Genomic DNA, 12,198 nt, shown 5'->3' on the forward strand with positions numbered 1-12,198 from the left:
TCTGACTAGTGACTATAATTTAGTTTTAAAAATATATATTGCATATTGTGTAACGTGTACATTAATATGTTGAGCTTATAATACATTTAATTGTACTTAAACTTATCCTTACCATTAACACTTTTATGGGCGAGACTAGTTTTAAGATAATATCGTTAAGAAAAGTGTTAGGTTTAGGTATAGAAATACTTTAAAACATTTTTAGGTACTTTTATTATTGATGAAATGTGCACTACTATAGTAGGTACTAAATATATTTGCAAATATATATATATATATATAGGTACGTTATAAGGAGTTTAAACTGTACAATCAGGTATTTTTAGTACATTAGGACAAACTAGTAGCAATAAAAAGAAATAAAATTTAGTTATTTTTTCGGATATTAGATTTTAGTATACTCTCCTCTCATTCTGGTTGACTGAAATATATTATATATGGCATTATACGTTGGACTGGGTTTTTTAATACATACGAGTGTGTTAAATTCCGTCTTGTTTAAATCATCTTCATGGGAAATATCTATCCACATCTTTCAAGTCTAAATAAATATGTTATACTAAATCAAAAACTGTGAGCTCGAGAGAATAACGTGGTTATTTATTTTTGTTCTTAGTCATTACCTACTGATTAGTCGTTAGTATAATATATAGCCATATAGGTATATTTTTTATAAATATAAGTATATTATACTAAACTCATAATATATATATATTATATATAATACTATATCCAAACGACCAAACCCACATGAAAGACGTACGTATAGTACCTACTATACATGCATTTGATTTATAAATTGGATATAATGCTATGACTTTTTTAAAATTCAATATTCTTTTAAGAGTGCACTTAAACACTTAACGTTCACTCAGTTTTGAACACCTGTAACATAAAACTCACGCTTTTAAATATTACAAAAAATAACGAGTAGGTATGAACTAGTAATTTTTCCAAATCCTATTTAGTGTACGACTACCATTACAATATTTAATCATTATTATGTCACCATAATATACTATTTTGTGTTCGGTAAGTTTGTATACCGGTATATGTTAGCATTAGTATTTAGTTATACGTTTTACCTATATTTTTTTATATCCATACCGAAAACGGTGAGACAACTTCTGAAAATTATCCCACTTTATATTCGTACAGTCGTACTCCTGCTCGCTATGATTTCTGTCGATTACATATATTTGGACGAACGAAATTGCGAAATAAAAAACTACATTAACATGATTAATAATTTACACCCTCGTATTAGGTCTATACATTATGACTAGACGTATCAAAACAAACATTGGTCGTCGTAAAATATAATAAGTACCCACACGTGGTGATGATCTCCGGCCCCGTCGTGCGCCGGAGGCGTTCGCGAAAGCTAATACGAGTTATCACATGTATTATTATATCGTGTATACGCGTCGCTCCAATAACAGTAACTGTTTATTGTTATGTGTGACGTTATTGCTTTTCGTTGTTTTTTCCGGCGTATCATTATCGTACGACCGCCACAAAAACACATTTAACTATACGTAATACGTACATATTATATTACAAATAACAATATTGCTGTACCTACTTATATTTTATTTTTACCGTTTTTTTGTACTACGTAAAAAAATATATACAGTACCATAATATGGTATACTTGAGTATAATTTAATACATATAATAATATGTATACGATTGTTTTATAAGTAGGTATTATTTTTATTTATGATGTAGCTACACGTGATTTGAAGTTATTTCAAATGTGTAAAGTTTGGTATACCTACTCAGACAGTTTCATATACGTGTGAGAGAGCAATTTTACCCCACAATCCGGTGTACTTGAATTTATTTTATGATCAGTTTTTAATTCGACATAATATTATTCTAGTTTTTAGGACACAGTGGTTATTTGTTTTATCAAAATATACGTAGGTTACCTGACCATATTTGACTGACAAATATTGTTCAGGTAAGAAAAACATTTTTTATTGTACATGGTTTACATTTTTATTTACCTAGTTTGTTAAATATGATTTTATGTTCTATAAAAATATACACAAAAAGAGTTATCTATTGAACAAAAAACATACCTAGTCGAAAACCATACCATATTATTACGATATTATTTTGATATAGAAGTATACGTCATATTAACCGAGCCCTATTCACGTTACACTTATCCGAAATGAATATAAACGCTTTTCTTATACATACATACACACACACAAACACACGTATATTTATTTAATTGTTGTGGCCGAGTATTTCTATATCTAACGATACAAATCTGCACACGCCTATGACTGTGATATAATATACATTGTATATAGTGTTATATACATTATACCTACATTTTATTTGTAAATATTTGTGTATATATTATTATTGTGCCGACGCGGTCTCCGAACCGTAAAACGCGCGCGAGAATCAGGCGGCGGCGGACTCCGTTCAGTCCGCAGTCCGACGGCGAGCGTGTTGGTCGCCGCGTCCGCGAAAAGTCACCGCCTGCGATCGTCTTCCGAATGACATACGCACGAGTCGTGTCGTATTATATATTACACTGAACCACGCCATCAGGTCGGGTGTTCCGCGTGTCCCGCCAACGTATATTTTATTTTCATAATTATTATAAAAAATCGTAAATTGTTAGATCAGTATAATAAATATATAATATTATATTGGCCCAGTTAGGTGTTATATTGTTTAAAATACATGCGGTACATTTAACGTATAGTGTAATCGATTTCGGTTTTTTGTTTTTTATCGTCCCAAATGTCGTACGATGACGTACTACAGCAATTTCGGTAGTGGCGGCGTGCACAAAACCGCCGTCAAACACAACGGAGACGTGATCGCATGTCACAAGTGTGGCGGATATAAGGTATTTACGGATAATATTAAACATATTTTTAGGTATATATATAATATAATATTATTATTGTAAATACTTGAAAGAATAAAATAAATACTCGAGTTTCGTGTAGTTCGTTATTGATGCAATTGTTGTTGCGGGTGTTTTGGTGATGCGACCGACGCCGCGTATACTAATTAGTAATTACAAAGTTTTGATTGGTAATGTAATGATGATAAAAAAAAATAAGTTTCTTCAAAAATATGGGTTTGAACTGGAGGACCACCCTCTACCCCACTTTGTGGGGAGGTAAAACATGTTAAATCGTTTTCAGGTGTTTAGAACCCTTTTCTACTTTGAAAACTTTGCAGCAGTTACCCATTAGGTTTTTCCGTATAAATTATATTTGGTCGTATGGCTCGCAAAGTTAACAAACTTAGTTAACGGTATTAAACATTTCCAAACTTTTCGAATGACTGTTATGTTTAAATATAGCCGGTATATTATATGAAGCATTGAAGCCTCTATGCAAATGTGCAATAACTATACATTCGTATTCGTTGTTATAATATGTATTGTGTTTAAAATGTCACCTTTAAGTTTTTCACTTGTGGAAATTACTCTAATGGGTATATTCATATACTTCCAGAGTTGTAACTTATTATATTATAACATAAAATATCACGATCTAATTAGTGGCATTTCCCATTAAGATGTAATCTTGTTAACTTCATAAACATCCAAATGCAAATGTTTAGAATTTTGTCTCATTATTTTTAACAAATAACGGGTATTTTAATAGTAATTGATTACATATTATATATAGCGTATTATAGATCTTGTTCTAGATAATGAAAAACATGAATGGGTCCGGAATTACTGCTTTTGACGTATAACTATTTTAACTTGCCATTACAACATAAAAGTCTATTTTGTTACACAAATACAAGTCAGTGCAAGTTTAACATGCGCTAAATTATTGTGAATTATGTATAATATAATATATTGGAAGTAAAAATAAATATAAATTTACTTTTAGCTCTTAAAGATTTGGTACTTATGTAAACATCACTTACATCTAGACTAGTGAAATAATATAACAACAAAAGTAATTTGTTATTTTTAATTTTAATAATGTTTTATGATTTTTATGATCTTTAATTGGTTACAATAAATTATCTTCGGTTGACAATATAAAAATAGTTTTGACTTTGCATATCGCATAGGTAGTTTTAACTACCTACATTATTTCAATATCAAAATAGATATGTTACTGTAATAGTATTTGTCTAATATTTGATTGCAATGCAGAGCTAACATATTGGATTTAAAATACTAGACATCCCACTGTGTTTTTCCCCGTCAAACATTTTTTTTTTTAATCTAAAGTTTTTCTGTTTTTAACAGAATTAAAAAAAAAATGTTGTAAATAACTCAAACAATAAAAAATATATCAGACGTAAAATTAGGTATCTATTATACAAAATAAATTTTCGGTAAAAGTTTTTTTCAAAATCGACACAGTTTATAGCCATATGAGTTATTATAAATTAAATTGAATACCTAGTTCAACTTTTACAATTTTTTACTCCACGAGGCTACACATTTGGTCATTTAGAATGTTAATATAATTTTAAAAAAAATATGCATGCTTACATATTTTGCTGCGTTAATAATTTGTTATAATCAGTATTAAAAATATATGAATTAAAAAAGTCAATACTAACAGAATTATAGCACGATGTGATTGGATATAATATCTGTATTTAATTTTCAGAAATAATAATTACAAAATTACAGTGAAATGTGTTATTTTTTTCTATTATTTATTTCTTAATAACTGTCATTAGAACTTATGTATTAAAGCATTTATTTAGTGTGATTTACATAAAATACTAAAACTATATTATAATAATATTTCAAACGTTGAGTTTATTGCTACAATTTTGTTTCGCTGATTATTAAATGAGTATTGAAATCTGTGTTTATTTTTAAATCGGTATACCTCGAATTACAGATTATTTAGTTTATTAGTTCACTAACTACTACTACTATACTACTTAAAATAAGTTATTAAATGGACATATTACTTATTATAATAATAAGGTCGGGCAATTTGTTTACAATAATATTAATTATTTTATTTAGTTCAGCTTTTTATACTTTTAACTTATTCAGAAATGTTTTAATACAGTTCCATAGAACTACATAGACATATAGTATATGTAGTATATATTATATATTATAATATAATATATAATATATATTATGATGCTGTGTATACTTCACGGCCAGTGGTTTTAGTTGTAACGGCGTGTTTACGAAACTCGTAGTACCTACAATTAACGCAATATAACTACGATTTATAGATTGTTCAAATAAATAAAAATTTAAAAAATTAATTATTCGTAAGATGATTTTTGACGAAAAAATGTATTACAATATATATTCATACCATGCATCGCCGACCTGTAAAGAGTTAAGTACATATAAAGTTTCACAATATTACTTAGACGAAGCTTGTTAATTAAAACGCAAATTACTACAAAAAGTAGAAGTGAATATTATTTGGCCAAAGTCACGTTTTCAGGCTTAAACTTTCGATCCGTCTACAGTCTACATGTATTTTCATTGCTGTCTCATTGCCTTTATTATGGAGACCCGTTTTCTGGTAATTTATAGTTTTTCTATTGTCATTTTGGATTTCTAATTTTACATATTTAATGTTGTGTTAATTATTTGATTACGTTAACTATATTGTTTCGAAAATTGTATACGATGTATGCCAACAAAGTACTTAATGTTAGTTATTATTTTCAATAGATTTACTTAAACTGTACATTATCTAATTTTACGACCAGAAAAATCGATGAACAAGTTTGAACATATTATTATATAATATTATAGTTAATGCTCATATTATACTGTATTATACTACACCTATGTTTATATGATCTTTAAAACATAATTTTAAATGGTGATTTAAATAAATACCTACGCTTCATATTCACCTGTTGATTATCCAGTCTCCTACGTTACAAATTAAAAAATTTAAGAATCGTGTAATTTTTTTTTTCTATAAAAATTTGATCTAATTGTGAAAAACCAAAACAGGTTTTTTGCAATAATTACACTAGTCTCGTGTACTCGTGTAGATTTTATAGGTTTTTGATATTCACATTATTTTCACCTTACAACAATGTATATGTACACTGAAACCGCGAAATTATTTATAATTAGTTTCCAATTTTGCATCTAATTATATACAAATTGCTGCTCTTTAAATTTGAATGATTTGATCGAATCGTTCAAAAATATTGTATAAAAAAGTTTATGGTTTTTTTTCACTCGTAAATTAATTTTCCAATTGTCGGACATTGTTAAGAGTCTCAGGACCCAGGTGGTCGCCAATTCCTTATTCACCGTTCACCGTGACGTTGTAGCTATACTATTGATTTTGACGTGAAGCGTCTGTGTCTGTGTGACTTGTTGGTACTTACCGAAAATTATGACAACCATTTGAACCACATTGTATCAATTACTATGTATCGGCGTATATAACTTTTGACACGGTAACGGTACAAAATAATTATTGTCGAACGGACGTCGAATAAAATGAATGATTGTCTACCGAACTTATTGGGTAGGTATACAATTGGTTTGGCATGCAAGTAATGTTATTAGTGAATGTGTATTATATATATACGTATATACATTCGGTGTTTCGTCGTCACGGACATCATCCCGGGAAAACGTAGTAGGTAGGTAGTTAATTATTTTTCGGTGAGTGCATGACAGGGCGTACTCGTATACACACGGTAACAGACTGCTTTTGTGACCGACAAAAATCGTTCTGTCTATTTTTTGTTTCATTTATAAATATAACGTGCAATATTGTCAATCTAATGATACGCCCATTTTTGAATTTTTTTTTTAATTCCACTGATTTCAAATTGTACTAATGGTCATAATAATAATATATCGCGCTCGCTATTGTTTATTTCGCACAATACCATAAAGTCGGTTTTTTTTTAATATCGTTGTGTTACAACTATTATATAGCGAAAATTCGAATTTTTTTTCTGTTTCTGTTTAGGATGAGTGACTTACATGGAAATAAAGTATTTTTTTCCGTCCATAATAGAATATGTGTCTTTATAAAAACAGTTACAACCTCATAAATACCGACGTGGTACATATAATATATATATATATATTATATAACAATAATAATAACTAAATATTGTATACACAAATATTTATGTTGTAGGTATGTACGCGCGAAGTAGTGTTTCTTATTTTCTAGACGAATTTTTTTGGTTCAATGTGACACTTAAACCATTATAAACATTTATAACACTATATAGTTTTTATGTTTATACCGTGCAACGTGTATCTTCCCTGCTGAAATATACATGTATATGCATGGCGAATCTCATTTTAGTAAAACACGAACACCATAAAATCAGATACATAATTACATTAAATTGTTGTAACTTTTGCAAAACCGTCGTCTATTTACACATTTAGATGTCAGTAGGACACCCATAAATTATTCGTACATATTATTATTACTCACGTGATATTTTCGGATAAAAATTTCATTTCCAAAACAGCTTCACACACGGATTCACACATGTGAATTCTAGTTTTTTTTTCTCCAATCCAGTTTACTGCAGTCCATATAATATAATGCATGGACGACAAAAGCCGAATTTTAATTTGGTTTTTGTGTGGGTTGAGTTTATGTGTATTAATTTAAGACTTTATTCTCAATTAATTACACCTATTCTAGGTGTCTCTCCTGTTTAGATTTCTCGGGGCGATAATTACATTTTATTAGTTTTTCCTAACACCTATAGTTTCGTCGCCGTGTCCATATAATAACTACCTGCAATTATTAAATTAAAATTAAGTAGACCCATCTCGTACTCAAATAGGCTCGTGGATTTATTTCTTCAGTGTTTCATTTTTATTTTTGTTCTACTATTAAAATCTGTTTGATTTATTAGTATTGGTTTCATAATTTAGCTGGTAACTACCTACCGTATAATTTGTATTCGACCGATTTGATATATAAACAAATGCGAAGATGATTCCTATTAATAATAGAATTTTTTTTTAATTCGAACGTGTGTCGTAATATATAAATCAATTGAACACATTTACTCTTGTTCTCGATTTATTATAGCATTAACGAAACCAATCTAATTTAGAGGTGCACGTATATACATCGCTCGGGGCTATACCGCTGATATGAGTTTATTTACTCCTTGCTTTAATAGTGTCGATATTATACACGGATAAACCGCAGTACCAATATTCGACGACTGTGCATGAGTATATAATAAATATGTAAAACGGGTTTGGCTGTCTCGTAAATTCTGTTCGTCGTATCATATTAAATACGCGTGTCATATTTTAAGTACATTATTTTTTTAACAATTGTTTTTCATATTTTACGTCTTCTTTAACGTTAATATGCGATTTTTTTAGAAGTGCAACTTTGTTTTAAACGCCTGATATGCGCAACATAACTGGACATATTTTTGTTAAAGATATGCTAATATTAATTACACTTGCAATTGTTCCAATACTGGAAAGTATTTTCAATATTGTAATAAAAAAAATTGTATTATGTTCAATATTTACTATTATACCCTTAGGTACTCTAAAAATGTAACTATTTTATATCTACAAACAATTCATTACCTTTGTAGTTTAAACACGTAATCTATCAACATTCAGTTAAGTACCTCGTTCCAATCAATTTGCATTTTACTTCGTTTCAAAATATAAGGGTGGCCGTTCAGCAATTGCGAACAAAAAGCGATTGTATACTAAAATAAAAAATACATCACTCTTGGTTTAAGTGAATCGTAAAAGCTATTGGCTTCGACATATTATAATGTTTTTTGTGTTGTGAGCACTTTTTTAAATATGCTTCAATTCTCTCATGCAATATATAGTATTCAATTTATCGGAAATTGGATGTAATTTATACTTTATTGATATCTAACAATTCCTTTTTGTTTATGAAAACAGTTCTTTTTAAAGAAAATGATTTACTACAATATTCATAGTACATACCATATTTCCATACAACGAACTTACATTTAGCAAAATGTTCTATTTAACGAAATATTTTTGAGAACAAAACCAAATTAGGACCATATTTAATTAATTTCCCTATATCTAATACGATTTTTGTTTGCTGCCTATGAGACTTATGAAATATGGACGTTTCAGTATATTTTCAAAAAAATGATATCTCATTTTTTTTTTGTGTTCAACAATTAAATAAGTGTTATTTTCAGTAAAATTCGCATTTGCATATCATATCATTTTATTATTTAGAAATTATTTTTCATTAGTTACCTATAATTATGAAATAATAATTATCGGTATTAAAAATTATACGCAAGTACAAATTATAAACACTCAGCATAGTTATTTGAATATATTATTTGTAACGTTTTTAGAATAAGCGGCGATGGTAATTAAAAACTGATTTAAGATGAGTCTCATCGACATTTTGATGAACACATATTATATTATGTAGGTACCTGTAGAGTGTAGACTATTCTGTAGTATGCATAATAATACTATAATATTATTATAATATAGGCAACACAAAGAGGACGTACTGAGTCTACCCACAACTATTATATTATAAATAGGCATGCTATATAGTATAAAACGACTAATTACTTTGATATGAGTGATGATGATTATAGCCTAAAGGAATCGAAATTTGAGTCATCTCTGTCGTCTAATGTGTATAATATAAATTAGAGTCTAAAAAACTGCAAACTTTAGCAGCTAATTGATACATTCGTATTGGTTTTGTTCAAAGCTGTTACTAAAATTCGAATTAGTATAAAACGGCCAAATAGGTATTTAAACAGAAATTAAATTCTAGTAGGGATGAGCATATTATAATGTTACATCGGTTGAATTTGAATTCGTTCCATTCTAGGGATATTATTTAACGTTATTCGTTAAAGCTATTTTACCGCAATGTAATTTAAATATATGCGTATTTAGACTTGCTAAATATCCGACGAAACTAAATAATATATATTAACACTACTTTATACTTATGCTAATAATAGTAAATAAAAATATATTAATATGTTTTTAAAACTTTAATATGCGTTTATAATTTTAGTAAATATATATATATATAATATATATGTACAAGTGGATTAACCAAGCATGCTCAATCCTATTTTTCCTTTAATAATGCATTTATTTAATTTAAAATAGCTTTTACTCCTTACGAATGAAAAAAAAAATTCGAGTTTTTTTATTTAAATTACCTATAATACATATTTATATAGAAAAATACTCATGCCAATCATATACATTGTGTCCTATTACCATTGTAGTAAAATAATATAGTTAAATATTTTATATTTAATATGTCGGTGTAACGTAAGAAGACCATTCTATCATAAACGTTTTTTAAAACTTATTTAAATTTTGTATATCAAATAAATGATAACTTTGCTCGCAGGATAACGGTTTTTGAGTGTCTATATGTAATATAATATAATATATCATTTATTTATTAGATAGGTTACCTAACCTACCTATGTGTAATCTTTAAAAAAATAATTTCTTGATCGGATTTAATACAATATGAGATGCCTTTGGGGTTAGCTCTTAAAATATTTAATGTCCAAACAAAATGTTATTCAGTTTATACATGGTTATTACCGCAATTATTTATATACATTTCCCATAGGGTTGTTCACTTTTATTTTTGTTTTTTCGTGGTCATTTTGTTTACATAACAAATACATAAGCAGACTTCTGATTTGAAGCTACCTACCTTATAATATATTATACCACCGTACAATTCGATTTTAATCTCTTTTGGTGGTTGACTAAAATTATATAATATAACAAATTTTTCGGGATGGTAAAAATGTTCAAATGTTTTTGTTACAAATTTGTGTATGCATAGAACAGGTGGCAGATCGTATATTATAATTTTTCCCAACACCTTTTTATAAGTAACCATACTTTTTTATTAAAATCTTGACTATTTTTTAATATTTCGTTCGCTGTGATCTACATAATCATTATTTGTATAATATACAATGATGTTTAAAGACACCCGCCCCAATGGTCCACGCAAAATATAATATTTCTCATTTTTGTTTTTTTATAAAAAAAAATTAATTTAAAAACAAATAACTCCTTCATCCCTCGCCCACCTACTTGTACGCCCGCGGCCGATACGGTTATGGTGATGATGATGTATACGCGTATATTGTTTAATATTTTATCTTAAATGAAACAATAAACGCAGATAAATTGTTTTTTTTTTGGCGATACACAATGTAATGAGGTGTGCGCACAAAATCCCACAGCAAAATTTCAAAAATAATACACTTAGGAATAGTATTTGATATTTTGCACAAAATAATATTATATTATATAGTAACTATATATATAGGTATATATATACAATATGATGCGAGGACCGGAGCAATAAATCAAATACCTACTCGGTACAATCTAAAAGCGCCACGCGCGCAAATGAAATATTGCCCTAGGGAATTTTTATGCATTTCGAATTGGGTTTTGGAGCAATTAAAACGTAATAAAAATTTTAGTAGCGTCCTGGCCGACAGCGGCAGTAAAATATAATAATAAGTTTCGTCGTTATGTATAATAATATTATATAGGTGTAATGGCAAATGATTACAAGTTACGTTAGATTTTATTTTGTAGAATCGACATAGAGTTTAATAGGCGTAGCCAATATGTGTAATATAACATTAGGTATACATAGCATCCAAATTGTGTGTTAAAAGACTGTTGGAGATTACATTCAAATAATATACAATCCCCACAGGTTATGTAGTACAATATTATTACGTATGTAGGTATATTGTATCGCGGGTATGACTAATTTTTAAATTCATATCCATAAACGCATTCGATTTATTTTGTCAAAGATATAGGAATCTTCTATACACATATTCGCAATTTTTATCAAAAATATTTAATTTGTGTATAAACTATGTACTATGTAGATAAATAGGTACTCAACGGATATTGTAGTAGATTATACACACATTACCACGCGTCTGCGCATAATCAATTAGCGATGTATTATATTATGTATTTTAATTTATGTTAATATTTATTTACGCGATGTCTACAATTATTGCCAATAAATCATTTTATTTTCACCGAAAACAATCGATGGTAATAATAATAATTTGGAGCAATAATTTTAACGACCACACTCGAGACGACTTATGCGAATAATAAGTACATTTAATTTCACACCTTAATAACCCCTTCTAGAGCCATTCAATAAAAGCAATTTA

At 28.4% G+C, this 12,198-nt stretch overlaps 1 protein-coding gene across 2 annotated transcripts in view; it reads left to right on the top strand.

Moving 5' to 3' along the window:
• Positions 1 to 12,198, top strand: part of LOC132940465 (protein-tyrosine sulfotransferase) — a 105,339-nt gene that overhangs the window by 7,604 nt on the left and 85,537 nt on the right. Inside the window, exon 1 of one of the 2 annotated variants that reach the window (XM_061008095.1) lies at positions 2,442 to 2,878. The exons of the other annotated variant lie outside the window; for it this stretch is intronic. Within the exon in view, the coding sequence (XP_060864078.1) occupies positions 2,780 to 2,878 (99 nt within the window). The 5' untranslated portion in view covers positions 2,442 to 2,779. Of the gene's footprint in view, positions 1 to 2,441; positions 2,879 to 12,198 lie in introns of those variants that run through there. 2 annotated transcript variants of the gene reach the window in all.

The sequence above is a fragment of the Metopolophium dirhodum genome, chromosome 3 (assembly GCF_019925205.1).
Source record: "Metopolophium dirhodum isolate CAU chromosome 3, ASM1992520v1, whole genome shotgun sequence".
NCBI classification, from domain to species: Eukaryota; Metazoa; Arthropoda; class Insecta; order Hemiptera; family Aphididae; genus Metopolophium; species Metopolophium dirhodum.